Source organism: Cynocephalus volans, chromosome 5, assembly GCF_027409185.1.
Source record: "Cynocephalus volans isolate mCynVol1 chromosome 5, mCynVol1.pri, whole genome shotgun sequence".
Lineage (NCBI taxonomy): Eukaryota > Metazoa > Chordata > Mammalia > Dermoptera > Cynocephalidae > Cynocephalus > Cynocephalus volans.
In genome coordinates this window covers 166,916,634-166,936,555 of record NC_084464.1, presented here as the reverse complement: position 1 = coordinate 166,936,555, position 19,922 = coordinate 166,916,634, and the positions used below count along the sequence as shown (strand labels likewise).

Below are 19,922 nucleotides of genomic sequence, written 5' to 3'. Positions count from 1 at the left end.
CAATTAATTCATCCACTCTGCTGTTTATGGATATTTGGCTCATTTCCAGTTTGGGGCCATTAAGAACAATACTGGGCTAGCTGGTTAGCTCAGGTGGTTAGATCGTGGTGTTAAAACACTAAGGTAAAGGGTTCAGATCCCCGTACAGGCCAGCCACCAAAAAAGAAAATGCTATATGAACATCCTTGTGCATGTCTTCTGGCTAGGATATAAACCTAGGTTAGAATTGCTGGGCCATAAGGTATGTATATATTCAACTATGCCAGGTGATGCAAATCCCTTTTCAAAATGCTGGACCAATTTACACTAGCATCAACAGGGTATTTGAGTTTTCCTTGCTCCATAGTTTTGACAATTCTTTTTTTTTTTTTTAAGACGACCGGTAAGGGGATCTTAACCATTGACTTGGTGTTGTCAGCACCACGCTCACCCAAGTGAACCACCAGGCTATTCCTATATAGGGATCCGGTCCTGTGACCTTGGTGTCATCAGCACCACACTCTCCAAGTGAGCCACGGGCCAGCCCTATATGGGGATCCGGTCCTGTGACCTTGGTGTCATCAGCACCACACTCTCCAAGTGAGCCACGGGCCTGCCCTATATGGGGATCCGAACCCCTGGCCTTGGTGCTATCAGCACCACACTCTCCAAGTGAGCCACGGGCAGGCCCTCCACGATAACTCTTTACTCCATGAATGGATCAATCCATTCAGGAGGGCTCACAGTCCAATCACCTCCCAAAAGCCCCATTCTTCAAATACCGTAATTGGATTTCCCATCTTCTTAATGCTGTTACAGTGGGGGTCAAGTTTCCAACACATGAACTTTTGGGGGACACATTCCACCCACAGCAGCTAGACTTTTGAAAGTTTGTCCATCAGGATCGAATTCAAATGTTTTCTTAGGAAAAAACCCTTTACATGTCTTCCGCTTTCTTGGAATAGGCGGCGCCTGGCTACTCACAGGCCGGGCCTGGACGCCGCTGACCTCCAGGAGCAACGAGGAGTGCAAGATAGAGAAGCCCGCAGGGAGGGCGAGGACAAGCCGGAAGTGGCGTAACTTCCGGCCAGAGCCGCCATCTCGCCGTGAGATAGCAGGAGCTTGAGCTGGCATCGCCTCCGCGAGATGTTGTCCTCCGCAGCCATGTTCTGGGGGCCCGGCAGAGACATGGGGGTAGAGCCGCGCAGCGCCGCGGGCCCTTTACAGCTGCGCTTTTCGCCCTACGCTTTCAACGGGGGGTAAGAGCCGCGGAAGCCGCCGCATTCTCGCTCGCGCCCCTCCCCCCCCCCGGCTCGTTCGGGGTCCCGGCGGGAAGGGCTGCCTTTGCCCCGCGGGCCTCGGTCCCCTGAGCCAAGTGCGTCCGCGCTGTCGCCCTGCCCTGGGGACACCTCTGAGAATGCACCTTTCCTTCTCGTAGGGTCTGAGCGCATTTCTCAGGCCAGCAGGCGGAGGGGATGGAGAGGCTCACCATCTGCAGCTTACAAGTTGTGATTGGTCGGTCGGTGTTGTTAAGTGCACGGTTGTGTCTGTAGCCGAAATGTCTAATCCCACATTTCTTTAGTCATTTTCTGCTATTGCAGGTAGAAGGTGGAGGGGCTGGCTGGTTGGCTCAGATGGTTAGAGCTTGGTGTGGTAGCACCAGGGTCAACGGTTCGGATCCCCGTACCGGCCAGCCGCCAAAAAAATAAAATAAGGAGGGGTAATTGGTTGGCCAGACTTAATTTTTTTTAAAATTACTTTTTAAAGATGACCGGTAAGGGGATCTTAACCCTTGACTTGGTGTCATCAGCACCACGCTATCCCAATTGAGCTAACCGGCCATCCCTATATGGGTTCCGAACCCGTGGCCTTGGCGTCGTTAGCACCACGATCTCCCGAGTGAGCCATGGACTGGCCCGTGGCCAGACTTAATTTCATACGTCAGTGCCTTTTTTTTCCCCCCTAAACGTTTAACTTAAGTTCATAAAAAAATAAGAGACCTTTTACTATGTGTCTTCTTGCATGTTATGTTCAGGTTGTTTTTGTTTTTTAAATTACTAGCTTTATCCTAAGCAATAATTTTCCTTGACAATACTCTAAAGAGTTAAGGTGTAGAAAGACGCTCTATTTAGTACTTTTTGACAATGAAGAGCTGTAAATTGAAACAGTGGTCATAGTTTACCAATCAAACCTTGTGCCTTAAAACATACACGCCCTATTCGAACAAACAAGTGGTTCTTTAAGAAAACGAGAAACATTAATCAGGTCCTTATGAATTTGAAATATTAATGCAGAAGTTTGGTGTATGTTAGAGAATGGGAAGACTGATTTTAGCTTTGGTTCTGTCGCTAAAGGTCAGTGTGGTCTTTGGGTGCCTCTCAACATCTTGAATCTAAATTTCCTTATTTTCCTTAGCTGCTTCATAGTTGAGAATCAAGAGAAACACATTTTGTAAATTGCAAGCACTTATCTTATTTAATCTTCATGAGAGGTGAATGTTAGATGGTATTAGCCCCATGGAGCACCTCTAGAAGTTAGATTATCCTGGTCACAGAGCTGATGTGAAGTTGAGCCAGGACTTGAATTCATAGCTCTCACCACCGAGTTACGTATGTATGCTTTTGCATTGTGGGCTGTTAGACCCATTTCATAAGGCAGTTATAAATTCTTTTTTTTTAGAATTAAGCTGGCCTGTTCAGGGATGGATAGAACCCTGGACCTTGCTCTAACACCATGCTCATCAGCACCACAATCTAACAACTGAACTAAGCAGCCAGTCCATAAATTCTTTATAGTTAGAGTTTTCAAGGTGTTCAGTATTCAGTACTCATTATTCTCTTTTTAACACTCTGTAATTCAGCTTAAGGCATTGCTATACTAAAACTTGCTTACAAGTTTCTGATTATTAAATCAAGTTACCTTTTCTCAATTTTTGTTCTTTTTCTTCAGTTGTTATTGCAGCTGGTTCTCAGGCAGCCTTTGCTTCTACAAAATGAGCCTTAGTTCTCTACCTTTTTCTACTCTAACTCTTTAAATGTGGTTAAACCCCAAATCATTAGCCTCCATCCTTGTCACTCAGCACTCTCAACACCTCTCATCCCTAGGAGGACAATTTCCAAGTCAGTTTCTGTAATTCTGGCTACTTCAATAAAACATTTCTACCTGGATGTTCTTTTTTTTGATGCCTTAATTCAAATTTTTATTTTAGCACATCTTTAGGAGGTTTAAAATACTCCAGAGCCCTGCTTACTTTGCTTTGTAATATGCTAAAATATCTCAGTCATGCACTTTATTACATTAAAACACAAAGCCAAAGAAAGCTACCTGTCCATGCACTATTCCCAAGCCCCATACACCACAGGACTTTTTCTGCGGTGGATCCATATGGCTTTTTATTTGATATTTTCAGTTTGTGTATTATTCCCGGTCAAGTGTTCTGTACTGGAATGCTCTGTCCAGTCACAAAGCCCAAGGGTATTTCATCCCAGCCTATCCGGATGAGCTGCCAAATACCATCCATATAATCTCCATTCAAATTGTTCCCAGTTCCCATTTTTAATCTTAAATTTCTCCAACTAATCTATCCTGGACAAGTACATACTATTACAAAGTACTATAAAAAAAAAATAAGTTTAAGCTTTTCTCACTTACCTTCAGTCTAATGAGGAAGGCAGTTGCCTTTCTACTGTCTCAGAGCTCACTTATCCCCTCCATAAGGCCTTGTATTGAGATACATTAAAACACCGTTGTCTTCTAAATCTCTAAGCACCATTACATATAGCTCTGACTTCCTTGTGCTCTGAAAATGCTGAATAACCTCCACCATTTTAAGCATATAGTAACTAAATTTAGGGCAATAAGTCTTTAAACCACTTAAAAATACAAGAGCACAAAACTGCTTTTATTTATTCACTTTCCATTAATTTAAATCCTTGAGGGGTATAGCATCACATGGATTCTGTATCCAATAGCTTTAGTGGGAAAGTTGCTTCGGAATTTGGCATGAACCATTCCACTGTTTCCATGGGCACAGGTTACCTTTCCCCAGATTGCTCTGGTTTTGTTTGGTTTGCCACCAGGAATCACTGTGTTCTTTCTTTATGAACATAAGCACATTTCTTGCCCAAGTAGAATTCAGTTTCATCTCAGGCATAAACACCTTCAGTTTTAAGAAGAGCTGTGTGCTCCTTATGGTTCCAGAGACCCTGCTTATAGCCAGCAAAGGTGGTCTTGGACCACAGCCTTCCACACACATGTGCCTTTTAGAAGTCCTGTTCCCAGCAGGCCTCCACAGGCTGCAAGATGGCAGAGAGAGAAAGGCCTCTACCTGGGTTTTCTGCTCTCACCGTAACTCAAGATAATAAAACAAAAAGCAAGCTAATTATTTCTCTCAAGCTCCTCTCCTCCTTTAAGATATTCCTTATAATTATGCCATCATTCTGCTCATCCAAGTTTAAGATCTTGGATGTTGTCATTAATTTTCCCAGTTCCTGACATGTTTAGGTGATGCAAAAACTTGTCTGTTTAGTGTGCTTGTAATGTTTTCTTGGATTTACCCAGTTTCTTCCTATTTACCCTGCTACATTCCTATTGCATTCGTCTTATTGGAACAGTGCCTGTCCCATTTCACATATTAACATTATTATCAGAGTAGTCTTCTTAAAACTCCACTTTGCAGGTGGAACTTTTCTCACTCTTGCTGGAACCTTCATGGTTTCCAGCAAAAATGCCCAAATCTTTAGCTTGGCATTTGGGATCTAATTTAGTAGGATTCCTGTCCATCGCATAAGCCTTAATGTCCCTCCACTCACACAAAAAGTGCCACCTGAATAAGTTGCTCGAATGTACGATTTGAATTATTACCTGTTTCTCTTTTCCCTCAGTTCTTATTACCTGGGATGCCATCCTTTTCTACTTTAGAGGTTAAGCACAAATCCCACCACTTATGTGAGGCACTGTGCTAGGTGCTTTATGTAAATTATGTCACTTATTTATCACCGTTGCTTTGTAACACAGGTACTGTTATCATCAACTTGCACTTGGAGAATTTGTCCAAGGTCACAGAGCTAACAAGTGTCAAGGATAGGTCTCTGTCTCAGGTCAATCTCAGGTACTTAAGTCATCACACTCTGCTGCCTCATGTGTATGCCACAATGATCAAAGCTAACACTTACTAGAGGACCAGCTATATACCAGGCACTGTTATAACGGCTTTATGATTATTAACTCATTTAATCCTTGTAACATCCTTGTGATGTAGCCGCTATTATGATCTCTGTTGTATATATGAGGAAACTGAGGCATTGAGAAGTTAGGTAACTTACCCCTAGCCTCATATCTGCTAAGTGAGAGAACCAGCATTAGAACCCAGACAGCCTGCTTTTGGAATTCATGCTGTAAGCTATCTTAAATGGTACAACCATAAAGAGAAAGGTTTGTTCTTTGTTCATTTGTCAACAGATAATTGAGTGTCTGCTGTGTACTACACGTTATATAAGGCCTTTCATATAAAGAAATGAAAAAAGCTAATCCCCTTGTATAGCTTGTGTTGTAGTACCACTGTCTATACACGGTCCTCAAGGACACTGACATGGTGTCTAGTTGTTTTACCATTATCAGTACCTTGCACAAAGTAAGTATTTAATTTTTTGATGATGATGATAATTCAGTGGCTTTTCTGTTACCTCCTGCCAACAAGCCTTTGCCCCGATTTAGGCTTATGTTTTTTTCCGGATGACTTGTAGCAAGGGGTCCTTTCTCTCCTAATCTTTCCTCTTCCATTTGAGTCCTGTTCTTGTTCCCATCCAGTGAACTTTACCCCAGTATCTGCTGTGGAGCATGTATTTGGAGAGAGAGGATTACCGTCGTGAAGAATTAATTCATTTTCCTTACTTTTTTCCTCAGTACTGTATTGGCAATTGCTGGAGAAGATTTTTCAATTGTTGCTTCTGACACTCGATTGAGTGAAGGGTTTTCAATTCACACCCGGGACAGCCCAAAATGTTACAAATTGTAAGTAAATACTTCTAAGGACATATTTCACAACACCTTTGTGATAACTTAATCCTGCAAGAGATTCCACTTATAAATGATTTGTTTCATGAGTTTTTAGTTTGCCTATTGTTAGCTCGTTTTGTGTTTTTGCTAGAAAACAATTTTCTAAGTTGGTGTTTCCTAGTAATTCAGTGTGTAGTCCTTATAATATTTGCCATATCTAGGTACCAGCAGTGCTTTTGGTAACTAGTGGATTGAATTATGCCCCCGCAAAACTCATTGAAGCTTAAATTGTGTCCCCCCAAGTTTTATGTATTAGAAACTTAGCCCCCATTGTGACTGTTAAGGGGGTGGGAAATCCTGTTGTGGTAATTGAAAGGTGAAGCCTTGAAGACGTGATTGGATTGTAGGACTGTGCAGTAGTGAATGGATTGAACATGGTGGTCAAGTGTGTGGTTCTGAAGGCTTTTAAAGAAGGGGAGAGTCTGTCTCTCTCTCTCTGCTTCCGTCATCTTGCCATATGAGACCCCTGGGTCACTATTGCCCCCACTTTGGACTTCCCAGCGTCAGAAACTTAAAAAATTAAGCAATAAATTTTGTTTTTCTTTATAAAATACCAAAATCCGTGTATTTTGTTATAAGCAACAAAAATGGACTAATATAGTAACGTAAATGTTTTTATGCCAGTATTGTGAAAAATTTCAAATATATAACAAAGGTAATAGTGAACACCCATATGCCATCACCTAGATCTTACAATTAGCATTTTACTGTAATTACTTCATAGCACATATCTTTCCATCCCTTTATTCATTTGTTTGAGTCCATTTTGTGCTGCTATAACAGAATACCACAGACTAGATAATTTATAATTAACAGAAATGTATTGGCACATTATTCTGGAGGCTGGAAAGTCTAAGACTGAAGAATTGGCATCTGGCGAGAGCCTTTGTGCTGCATCATCACATGGCACAAGGGCAAAGAGAGAGAGTATGAGAGAGAGTGTGCAAGAGGGGGCCAATCTGCTCCTGTGCTAATGAATTTCGTTCATTCATGAGTGTGGCGCCCTTATGACCTAAACACGTCTTAAGGTCTCACCTCCCAGTACCATCACAGTGGCAATTAAATTTCAACATGAGTTTTGGAGGGGACAAACATTTAAACCATGACACCATTAATCTGTTAAATGTTTTTTAAATCTGCCCCCCCCCTTTTTTTTTTACCTGAAGCGTTCAGTTTAGATACCCTAAGCAATTATATTTGTGGCTCAAAGTTTTAATGGGCTAGCCATATTTTTTCTAAAACTGATGAAAATCCATATATGCTGAAAGAAAGAACATCTGTGTAAATTACTCAAGTGCATCTTGCACATTAGCAGTGGTTCGTATTTTATAGTTTTGAAAATGCTTATAAATGGTCATTAATTCCTAGGTTAGTCACAAAAGCCTATTAAACCTGAATTGTGGTAGGGATGGGATTGATGAGTTTTGGGTCCTTTGGACAGGACCTTGTGATATTGCAGGGACTAGGTGAAGAAGAGACAGCTCTGTTCCCTGTCCTAGTGCCAGGAATGGCTCACATCTTAACCTAAAAAACTATTGAAGTCTGTCTTCATCATCCTAGTTCTCTTTCTGTCCACTTCTTTCATCTCTTTCTCCTCTCCGCTAGTTTCATAGTACCCCCATGTTACCTTTTTTCCTCTATTAAGATGTAAAATTTAATTTAAAAGCAGTATTATAAGTAAAATTTAAAAAAATAATATAGATACCATCCTTGTGCAAGCTTTAGCTCACCTTGGTAACATCTATTTTAGTTGATGTTAGTTGCTACTGAAGTGAACACCCATTCTTTTGTTATGAAATATTTTAGGTAGATAGAGAATATTAACAAATACCTATGTACTCCTTATCCCATGCCCTTTGGAGCTGACCTAGAGCCAAGCGAGCCTTTTCCCGGCCTATTTGATTCTCTATATTCACTCTTTACTCTTTGCATGAAAACTCCCATTCCTTTGATGCACCTGGATATTTGGGAAAAGCTTCTTGAAGTTTGAAGATTTTGTCCTTCCCTGTTGGTATTGTCAACCCATCTTGGTAGTAAAGGCAGTAAAGCCTTATGGGAGTTTGGAGGTTTTTAACTCTGCAGTGAGGTTAGTTGTAGGGATGGATCAGGAATTGTTGGTGATGACCCCCGAGGTGTCAGTGGCTCCCTACTAGGACAAGTATGGTTTGTATGTTTGTGTGAGTCATTCATAAATCTCCAAAAGGAAGAGTTTATTATGTGGTCTCTGCTAAGTATTTCTTGACACGATCTTGAAGTTTCCTTATAGATTGGTAGAAGGATTTGAGAATTTTTGAGATACAGGGTTGAATTTGTATGGATGTAGTAAAATTTAATCAGTTCCTTACTGATGGACATTTTTGTTTTGTTTGGGGGAGCTATTAAAATGTATACTCACAGGTAAGCTTAGATCATATCTTTGCAAATTTATATGAGTATATTGATGGAATGCATTTCTAGTGGAGTTATTGAATGAAAGTGATGTGCATTTAAATTTTTACTATATACTGCCAAATTATCCATCTAGAAAGTTAGACCAGTTTATACTGAGTCCAGGTTTCTGAAGAGTACCCATATTCCACAACCTGACCAGCATTAGATAGGCATTATTAGCCAGTTTAATCAATTGAAATCATCTCTTGTTTACATTTGCATTTCTGAGTGACATAGAGCCTTTTTTATGTTTATGGTGACTTGTGTCTTTTTTTTCTGTGGCTTACGTGTTCACAGAAGTTTACCCATCTTTCCATCATGTTTTGAATGCTTTCCTTATTTGTAGGGATCGTTTATGGACTAAGGAAATTAAAATTAGATTTTGGTTGTATGTGCTACCAATATTTTAACTGTTCATCACATTTTTCTCTGTAGTTTTAAATTTTTATATGTCAAATTTGTGAAACTTTTCTCTGGGGCCCTTGGATTGTATCATATTTGAATCAGCCTCCCCCAGCCCAAGATTGTTTTAAAAAATTCATCCATTTAATTCATTCATAGTTGCATTTTTTATTGTCTTTGATCTACCTATAATTTATTTGGTCTACAGAGTGAGATGTAGGTATACATTCCACCCCCCCCACCCCCCACCCCCCAAAAAAGAGCTGGGTAGTTGTCTCATTAACATTTTGGTAATAATGGGAATAGGAGTTTTAAATTTAAAATTGCCCAAGACATGTTTTGCTTTACTATTGCCAAACTAACTCAGTTTCCTGAAATGTGCTTTTTACAGAACAGACAAAACAGTCATTGGGTGCAGTGGTTTTCATGGAGACTGTCTTACCCTGACAAAGATTATTGAAGCAAGGCTAAAGGTAGATGCTTTTATGTATGTCTACACTATTAAAAATTAATAAAAATTCATGAGATTCTTTTAAGCCTACAACATGACTGTTGCTCAGAATATTTGGAGAAGCACTGGGTTAGCAGGTGAAACTATATTGTATACTAGAAATGAAATGAAACCATTAATGCAGGATCTTTAAAGTAGCATAATATGAAACTACAGTACATTCCATTTGTTAAAATCTCTATACAATATAAGGGGTTGGTTCTCTGTTGTTTGAGAGGTAGCCTAGGAGGGACACTGCTTCTGCAGGTACTCTTCCCTCAGAAATAAACAATATATGCGTTTCTTCAGCAGGAGATAGCCCAGGCAGGCTTTAGACATGAGCTTGGCTTGGAAAACCATCCATTGGCATGTTTTCCCTCTTCACAGCATAGTGCTCTTAGTTGGCAGGACTTGTGAACTCAAGTAGGAAGGAATAAGCCAGGAGCTTAGACAAGAGGCACAGAATAAACCATTGACTCCTGTCACCCCACAAGCTTCAGTGGATAGCCAACTAACAGAAGGTTTGACATGAAAACATTAGCAGGGGTGATCCTGTTCTTTTTTGCCTATTAGTCTAATGTATTGTCTTCCCAAGATCCTATTTTGGATACTTGTGTTCTCCACCGTAGATGCTTTGAGGATAAAGACCACTGTTCTGTATTAGGATGTTGCACATTAAGGATGGTACCCTTATATCTTCTGTTCTCATAGGTGTCTGCTCTACAAAGAGAGGGACTTAATATCTGGGACTGATCAAGGGTCAGCAGACTTTTATCTGTAAAGGACCAGATAGTAAATATTTTCTGCTTTATGGGCCATTTGGTCTCTGCCACAGCTACTCACCTCTGCTGCTGTAATGAAAAAGTAGCCATAGACAATATGTAATGAATGAATGTGGCTGTGTTCCAGTAAAACTTTACAGAAAAAGGCAGTGGGCTGGATTTGGCCCACAGTCTATAATTTGTTGACTACGGGTCCAGATGCAGAGGGAAGGAGAGAGAGATTTGGAACACTCTCCCCAGGTCACCTTGTATGCCCTGTCTGTGCATTTGCTCTTGAATCAGCAGTGCCTGTGATAAGGGCAGCATGGAAAGCAGGGTCTTTAAACCAGAGAGCTGAGGGCAAACGCAGCATACTTTCCTTAAAATTTTTATAGCCCCAAATTATAGGGTGTAACAAATTATTTTTATCTTACTGGTATTGTGTTTGATCATGAAGGAAACAGGCATGCTGTCCCCTTTCACTGAGATGTGCACTTGCTTAGTACACCGTTCGTTGTTCTAGTCTATAATCCTGTCTCTACATGCCTGTGATTTTTATCAATAATTGCAGATGTATAAGCACTCCAATAATAAGGCCATGACTACGGGGGCAATTGCTGCGATGCTGTCTACAATCCTGTATTCAAGGCGCTTCTTTCCCTACTATGTTTACAACATCATCGGTGGACTTGATGAAGAAGGTAGAATTCTGTCTTTCTGGAAAATGGAGTGGGGTGGCATTTCTTAGTTGTGTGTGTTTCCATCCAGAGTTGAAAAGAACCATAAACAACATCTAGCCCAGTACCTTCATTTTCTGAAAATGAAAGTGATGAAGATACTGAAGCTAAAAGGAGAAGAAATGACATTTAAGGGCACACAGCAAGTGGTGTATTAAAGCTCTAATAGTGAATGTTGAGCAGTTGTTTTACTGTTTGCACAGGATCTTGCGTGAGTTAGTAGTAGATAATTTGCCTTTTTATCTTACAGAAAGAAATCTGACCTAAAAAAGCTTGACCTAAACATGATTCTTAGTAATGACAATTTATTAACAAACATACTTCAAAAAGTTTTTGAAAAGTGATGTCTTAAAAGTCATTTGGGTCATTAAATGACCTAGAAGTCAGTTAATACATGCATTTTCCCCAGAACCTTTTTGAAACACATCTTATTTTCGGTCATAGACCAGGAGTGCCTGAGAAAATCAGTCTTGTTACTTGACATTTTTGACCCAAAGCTACGTTACCCTATCATGGGCATTGATGTTTTCCACCAGTTCTGATTTGGATTGGCTTTTGGTTGCTTCGAAAACCAAATACATTTTCTCAGGACAGATCTGTGCCACCATTTAAAATAGTGCATTGTGATAAGAAGTTACAGAAATGCCTGGATGAGGACTTCATTGGAGTAAGTTCATGTTCTGTATTCCATCTGGCTAAACCTGTGGCTGGAATTGCCTCAAAAGTGGCAGTAGGGGAGTTCCTATAAGAGACTGCCCCAAGGCCAGTTGGGATTACAAAGAAGGAAGCACTCAATGCCAGGGTGATATTATGGTAACTTACATACAGAGTGCTGCAGTGATTGTCACCACGGATAGCAAGAAAAGAGGTTCCACCTAGGTATGTCTGCAATGAAGAGGTCCAGTTGTAGAGTTTATGTGAGGGTTTAAGGAATTTGGCTCAGGCCCAGGGCTAGTTTCTACATGTTTACAAACAGCATTAATCTCTCAGTGTTTTCAAACAGCAACCTAAATAGCTTTATCAGTGCCTGGGAGTGTACAAGGCCTGACTTCAGTTCAAGCATCCATGGGAGAATAAGCAGCTGGCCAGGTCACAGAATGGTCAAGGCACTGTGTGTTCCTCAGGCAGGACATAGAAAGCGAGGGGACCTGGAGACCCTACAATCTGTGAGGGGAAATTCTGGGTAGGAAAGGGTCTGGCTTTTCTCAGCTCCTTATCTCTCAATGAGGTTTTTTTTCTGTCCCTCTCTGACTCTTCATTTTATCTACAGTGGTTTAGGTATAGACAGATTGGGTTGACACAATTTCTTTTTAAGGCTTTCAGCCTTACTTGAAAACTAAGAAAATGTAAAGTGTAGAAATGGTAAGTAGAAGTGAATTACCTGTAACCTAGGCAATTAAATTTCAGTCACAGATTAGCTTCCCTCACCTAGCGTGCTGGAGGCTGCTGATGCCTCTTTTGACTGACTTTATGTCTGGCTTGAATGTCAGGTTAATAGATTCACATTTTAGCAACATCACAGTAGCAACCATTGAATTTCAGCAAGCTGGACAATGTCCTTTGAGTTTTTCTGAGAGTCAGAGAGACTAATCTGGGAAAGCTCACATCTGTTGAAGAGCAGACCCAAGATTTGGGTTTGGGCCTGTTTGACTTCAGAGCCATGTTCTTTGGTTTTCATGGGACAGTGTTTCAAGTTTTGGTGGTATTCTCAGGTGTATCTAGAACTGTCTTTTTAATTTTCCTCTTTGTTTGGTTTGCTTTAATTAGTCTTTAATTTTTATTATATAGAGGAATTTGTGTATACAATAAAGCAGTCTTCTGCCTTCTTTTTCCATTGCCCCAAGACAGTTTTCAGCTCTTTTACATGTTTTTTCCTAAATACTATACTTGTACTTCATTATTTTAAGAAACCATCTTTTGGTGTTTTGTTCTGGTAGGTGATGGTATCTTTTGGTTCTCAGCTCTTTTGTGTCCTCTTCCTCATGAGCATCCTTCTACAGGAGGTACACTTTTGATAAAGTACATATTTCATATTTTTATTATAATCAGATAAATATTGATCTTTGTTGTGCCAAGTAGTATGCTGTTTCATATCTTATACAACTTTTGTTTTTTCTGTAAATATCTAATTGGCTTGGATTTCTTTAAACCTTTTGTTCTTTGCATGCACTCTGAATACGATTCATCCCACAGTCAAAGCTCACATGATCTGTGGACCCTCTGCCTCTTGTTCCAGGATGGACCAGTTCCTCTAGGCCTACCTTGCTGCCATCCTGGGGCTTCTTTGGCTATCACCATGGGAATTTTTTTTTTTGGCTTACTCTTGGCATTGGATTCCCTGTTTCCTGGATCTCATGCCTTCCTCTTGGTTTATTTCCTTATTTTGGTGGTGTACGTCTCCCATGAGATTTCTGAAAAAGAAAAAAAAAAAATCGGGACCGTTTTTGAGAATTTGCTTTTAGGATCTTTACCCTGGTGTTTTAAAATTTCATAGTGATGCGCCTTGTCTAGGGTCTTTTCTCATTTATTGTGTCCTCTTTCTTTACCTTTTTCTCTCCTCTTCCTCCAACCCCCTGCTTTTTCTCCTCTTTGCCTCCCCACCTTCTCCACAAATACCTGGGTGATTACCCTATATTTTCTTATTTTTTGCCCTACATATTGTCTATCTCTTGGTCTTTTTATATTCCTTGATGAAGATTTCCTCAATGATAACTTTTCATCCATTACTGAATGCTTTTATTTCTGGTGTCATTAATTTCCAAGAGCTTTTTCTTATTTTCTGGCTTTATTTTTATTTTTTAAATTTTCCTGGTTTTGTTAGATATTTTTATACTTTCTTTGACATTTTCTTGTGTTCTCTGCATTTTGTCAGATTGCTTTTTTTCATTTTGTTTACTTTTGGCCTCCATCTTCTATGTTGGAGGCTTCCCTCAAATTTCTGTTGATTTTTGGCTGTCCATTCATATTGAAGAATAATATACCAAAATCTGATTGTGAAGGTCTGTGTTAGCGTGGCTTGTCAGCTGACAGGCTTCAGCTGGGTGCTTAGGCAATCAGCATTTCCTTCAGATGAAGCTTCCTTAAATCTTTTGCCAGGGGTGGGGTGAGGGGAGAAGCCCTGTATACCTACAAAAAGGAAGCCAGCTGGAGATCTCTGCTGAGCTTACGTCAACTTTCCATTTTATGCTTTTTTTTCCTGCTCTCTAACCCTAGCTACTCTGAGCCTGGTGCCCCCAAGTCCAGAGCCTCTGCTCATGTCTTGAGACTTTGTCTCCTGTGTTGATGGAGGTGGGGACCTTCAGGACAGTGTGGTCAACAGCCATCTTACTTGACCTCTGTGCCTTTACTCTCTTAGCTGCTGTCAGGCTTTTAAAAATTTTTACCCCCAAAGTAAAAATGGCTGTAGTTTTTCTGCAATGAAAATAGTAAGTACATACCTATTTATACACACACTCATGCACTATTAAATAAGTAAGACTGTGGTATGTATGGTTTTTTGTAACCATACATTGGATATATTATCATGGAGATTTAAGCTAGTGAACATAGACACAGATAATGATTTTTAATGGCTGACTTACACAGTGTATGGCTATACCATAATTTACCTAACCTGTAAAGGGCATTTAGATTGTTTCTAGTTTCCTTAACATAAACAATACAATGATCATCCTTATACATACATTTTTGTGTTCTTCTCTGATTATCCTTATCTTGCTGGAATAAATTCCTAGTTAGTTATTGTGTTAGAGGAATTTTTTTCTCATTTTGTTGACATGACTGGCCTGTCCTTCAGAAATGGTGTTGCAGCACACTTCTACCAGCAGAGGGCATGAGTTCCTAATTTTTATGTATCCTTCCCAGTATCAGAATTAACACATCTTAAAGCACATCTTTGCCCATTAAATATTTTATTGTTTTAATTTATATATATTTGGGGGCATCTTTTCCTATGTATATTGGCCTCTTTCATTTCTCCTTCATCTTAACCTTTGCTCATTTCCTTATTTGCAGTTTAGTCTTATTGATTTACAAAACCTCCATTCACCTGTGTCAGCTCTCTGAAAGGAATGTAGTAGATGCCTCCCAAGAGTGTTTTCTTCTTACTTTTGGGGGATGTCTTTTGCTGCACAGAAGTTTCTGAGTTTCATACAGTCAAATCCATCAGTTTTTCTTTATGGCATTGAGTTTCCTACCTTGTTAGAAAGGCCTTCCCCATCCAAAGCTTACCTGTGTTTCTTTCTAGGAGTTGGCTGATTTTTATATTTTACATTGAAGTCATTGTGCTTTTTGGAATTTATTTTGGTGAGGAAAAGCACTTCATCATCATGATTTGTGCCATTCTGCACTGGTGTTACAAGTGTCTCTCTTGCTTTTCCTAGGGTGTCTTGGAAGCTTTGCTCTTGAACATTTCCTGCCCTCTCTTGTTTGTTTTCCTCGAGTCTGTTGTGTGTGGTTTTCTGAGATTGGTTCTACCCTTGAGAAAAGCTTTTGCACCTTGTTTTACTTGTTGCCTGATGGGATCGTTCTTTTGCCTTTACACCTCATATCTCTTTCTTTATTAGTGTGTCGAGGTTAATGGACTGCTCACTGTGATCTTTCGTGTCCCAAGTTTGCTTCCAGCAAAAACACTTTCCCATGTTTTTTTAGGTGCTGCCTTCTCCAGCTGGGAATTCAATCATATGATTCTGCAATGGAAAAAAAATACACAAAGCTAACGGTTGCAGTTGTCCATGGATATAGTAAGGAGATGTCTCTAGTTCATGTCTCCTGGGGCAACTACTAGAGTGTTTCAGCTCTTGTATAATGTGTTTTCAAAATCAGTTACATTTTTTTAAAGTCATACCTCATAGATGGTTCATAATTTCTCACACCAAGAACACAGTTGTTTTTAAAAGCCCTTTTTTAAAATTGCAAAGTGACGTGTTCTTTGTAATAAGCAATACAGAAGTGTGCAAAGTGATTCCCTTCTTTGCTTTCCTCCAGTCCTGTGCTCAGAGATAACCAACTACAGTTTATCTTTCCAGACTATGTGTGCTTATACAAACATATATGCAGGTTTTTTATGCTTTTAAACAAAAGTAGGATCATACAATACATATTACAGAACTCTTCATTGTACATTGTCTTGTGGATATGTTGCCTAGTCCCATCATAAGCACATAAGTCCTCCTCTTCCTAGGCTGCCAAATAATAGTAATCCTTTGCTCTTCTAACATATAAGGAACACATTTGGAGTACTAGAAATTACCTTGGGTATTGTATGCAGGTTACCTCATAGCTCTCTGAGGTGATTGTGTATATCATACCTGTGTTACAACTGAAACAAGGTAGTCTGACCAGGCCACATGGTCAGAATGTGGTGGACGCATGCCTAGGCAGACTGGCTCCAAAGTTTCTCTTACCTTTTAACCCTGTTGTGCTCTTCATTATGTGGGTATACCATTTTTCTACTAGTGGATTTTTGGTTGCTCGTAATTTTTTGCTCTTTTAAATAATACAGAAATGTCCTCCTTGTTCCTATTGCTTTATGTGTTTATGTAAGCGTTTTTGTAGAATAATTCCTATTACACAAGTGAGATTATCACTGGATTATGGGGTATATACTTTTCCATTTTGATAGATTCTGCTGCCAGATTGCTCTTCAAAAAAGGCATAATTTATGCTCACTTTAGAAGAGTCTGAGAGGTGCATTTCACCATCCACTCCCATTTCTTTGTAACTTGTGTTAAGAATGGGTGAATTCAGATTCCGTTTTTCTCACCCAAAAAAAAAAAAAAAAAAAAAAAAGTGATTCTTTATAACTCCAGTAGTGCAAAGCAAGTGGTTACATTTTAAGCAAAGGTAAATTTTTGTTGGTGGCTTTGTGTTTATATTAAATTCCTCCTTTATTAAAATACTGGTTTTTATAGGACTGATGCTACAAGAGTATGGTTACTATTAATTAAAACATGAACAAGTAAGTTTTCTGTGTGATTGCTCACATATTTAGCACTAGGAAAAAAGTTTTTTACTATTCTTTCACTAGGAAAATTTCTAACTATCAAGTCTATACAAAAACTATACTACTTTGTGTTTTAGGAATGTCATGAGGAGTTTGGTCAGAATTTAGAGCAGGACCTATTAACCAGTGCATCTGTGAAACCACCTACGTGTTGGGGGTGGGGGAGGCGGTGCACAGGTTGGCAGTTGGTGACATTAGCTGAAGAGAGCATAAAGTTTCCGGTAGGCAGGTTAGCTTCAGTATCTGAGCATCCGTGTTGGGCTCTTGGCTCTGACCACATTCCGAGTTCTTTTGGTGGAGGTGAGGAGCCAGGCTGTCTGCTGGGTGTCACCTGTACACAGTAAATGTGTCCTGACTGTTGGCTGAAATTTTAGCCCAGTTGGTAGTCCACTTTGTATCACTGTTTGACTGGATTTATTTTTACCATGATTTGGAATTGTGATCGGGATACCATCCTCATGGAGACTGTTTTCTGCTTTAAGGGAAGGGAGCCGTGTACAGCTTTGACCCGGTGGGGTCCTACCAGAGAGATTCCTTCAAGGCTGGAGGCTCAGCAAGTGCCATGCTTCAGCCGCTGCTTGACAACCAGGTAATGAGACTGAGTCAGGTGGTCGTGATGTTCAAGTGAAGTGCTTTCCTCCACGTTCTCCTCTTCATTAGGAGAAGGGAGAAACAAAGCCTTTCTTACAGATTACTGCGGGGTTTGTTTGGCTGGTTTGCCCTCTCACACCTTCCCATCTGTGTGTGTTCTAACAGCTCTGCTGGGGTCCTCACCTGCGCCCATGGCTTTAATTTTTTTCCTGTATTCTCATGACATCCACATTTTTTACATCCGCAGTGATTGGTCCATGTTTTCAATTCTCTTCTTGCCATCTTTACCTGAAGGTCATGAAATGTCTTTCTCCCCCTTACTCACCATTTCTTTGTCACTTAGTTGTGTATTCTAACTGCCAAGTGCATTTTTACATTTTCATTACTGCTCGCTAAGTTCAGACCTGCATTATTGGATTATTGAGTTTCTTTCCTGACATCCTTTCTGCCTCCAAGCTCACTTCCCTGATGCACCTGCTCACTTTTCCAAAATATGTTACGTGTTGCTGCTCCTCTGCTTATTGCTTTTCTGCCACACACTCACCCTGCTTTTTTCTGAATGATAGGTGTATTAGTCTGTTCCTGTTGCTTATAACAAAATACATGGAACTGGGTAATTGGTAAGAAAATGAAATTTATTGCTAGGAAGTCCAAAATCTAGGAAACACATCTGGTGATAGTCTTGGGGGTAGCAACAGTAACCCAGGGGTCTCACATAGCGGAGCAGAGAGAGACTAACCTCTCGTGCTCTTCTTCTAAAGCCCTCATATCACACCTGTGATCATCATGTTTAATCCATTCTCTACAGCGTGGTCCTACAATCTAATCACCTTCTCAAAGCTCCCACTTTTCAGTTATCGTAATAGGATTTCCCACTCTCAACAGTTACATTGGGAGTTAAGCTTCTAATATGTGAACTTTGGGGACACAATTCAGTCAGTCCCCAGCATTATGCTCTTCCTGCCTCCATCCCATGCCTTCAGCCTGAAATGTTCTGGCTCCTCAACTTCAGTTTACCCGTCCCCACTCATGTACTGCGATGTCCTCTCTGCTGAAGCCTTTCTTTATCTAGTAGACTTAGTTGACGCCTGCTTGGGGCTCTATAGCTTTTCTTTCCTTCTTAGTTAAAGCACATTCTCTTGTAATACTCTGCTGGCATATGTCCACCTCTCTAGATTATGTACTTCTCAAGAATTGGATCTTTGCTGGGGAATATTTGTCAGGTTTCTGGTATGTGTAATTCAGCTGGTCTGGAGGGGTTTTAGTCTGAGGGACATTTTAATTTTGCGTGATATATTCATTATAAATCCTGAGACATGGGAAGATATTGGGGGAAGCTTGAACCTTCTTTTATACTTACTGTCACGTGACACCTCATACGAATTTCCTGTCCACCAGGTTGGTTTTAAGAATATGCAGAACGTAGAGCATGTCCCACTGTCCTTGGACAGAGCCATGCGGCTAGTGAAAGACGTCTTCATTTCTGCGGCTGAGAGGGACGTGTACACGGGAGACGCACTCAGGATCTGCATTGTGACCAAAGAGGGCATCAGGGAGGAGACCATCCCCTTGAGGAAGGACTGATTCGCGTGCTGTGATTATTAATCAGTTCAAAATGGAACTGTTGGGCAAATTTGTTTAATTAAAAAAGAAACCTGAAATACTCGTTTCATTATAATGTATCTCTAAGCAAGACTGATTTAGGAAGTAAAATTTCTTTGCATTTTCTTTATTCTTCCCACACTTTTCTACCTTTCAGAGGCTATTTTTGTATTTTAAGAATGAAAAAGGGCCGGCCCCGTGGCGCACTCAAGAGAGTGCAGTGGTTGGGAGCGCAGCAGCGCTCCCGCCGCGGGTTCGGATCCTATATAGGAATGGCCAGTGCGCTCACTGGCTGAGCGCGATGTGGGCGACACCACACCAAGGGTTGCGATCCCCTTACCGGTCACAGACAAAAAAAAAAAAAAAAAAAAAATGAAAAACAGGTCATGTTGGGTTCTCCTTACATTTATGAGCAAGAAATTTGTTTGGAAAAGTTGACCTTTTTGGCCAACTTATCTTATGAAGAAGGCTCTTGGTCCACCAGCTTGCCTGAAGGGGCCTCTAAACTACCCAGAAGAGGCAGAGTTTATTGGTGTTTTATTAAGACTTTAATGGATGTAAGTGGAATATCTTAAGATTTTTTCATTCCTGGGACTGTTAAGCAAGCAGTCTGGAATGACTGTTTTGGAGAAAAATCTTCAACCAGAATAAAAGAAAATAGTAAAAGCAAATAACCCTTGACATGGGCTTTGGCAGAAATCTGGGATAATTTTTACAAGCACTTTAGTAATGTTAAAATTGAGAACTAAATGTTGACAGAGTTTTAAAGAATTTCTTGTTTTTGAACTTTAAATACATTTTAACTGCATTATAATATTTGAGTAATTTTCTTGATGTTGAACAAGTCAAATTATACAACATAACCTAGG

The 19,922-nt window shown here is 40.2% G+C and overlaps 1 protein-coding gene and 1 pseudogene across 1 annotated transcript; one reads left to right on the top strand and one right to left on the bottom strand.

The window, feature by feature from the left end:
• Window positions 1–1,058: 1,058 nt before the first annotated feature.
• PSMB1 (proteasome 20S subunit beta 1) lies at window positions 1,059–19,179 on the top strand. The gene is made up of 6 exons (XM_063096980.1): window positions 1,059–1,238; window positions 5,884–5,991; window positions 9,260–9,341; window positions 10,691–10,820; window positions 17,343–17,449; window positions 18,850–19,179. The coding sequence occupies exons 1-6, from the start codon at window positions 1,126–1,128 to the stop codon at window positions 19,033–19,035; spliced, it is 726 nt and encodes a 241-aa protein (XP_062953050.1). The 5' UTR covers window positions 1,059–1,125; the 3' UTR covers window positions 19,036–19,179.
• On the bottom strand, window positions 3,904–4,691 carry LOC134378186 (large ribosomal subunit protein eL33-like; annotated as a pseudogene).
• Window positions 19,180–19,922: the final 743 nt, after the last annotated feature.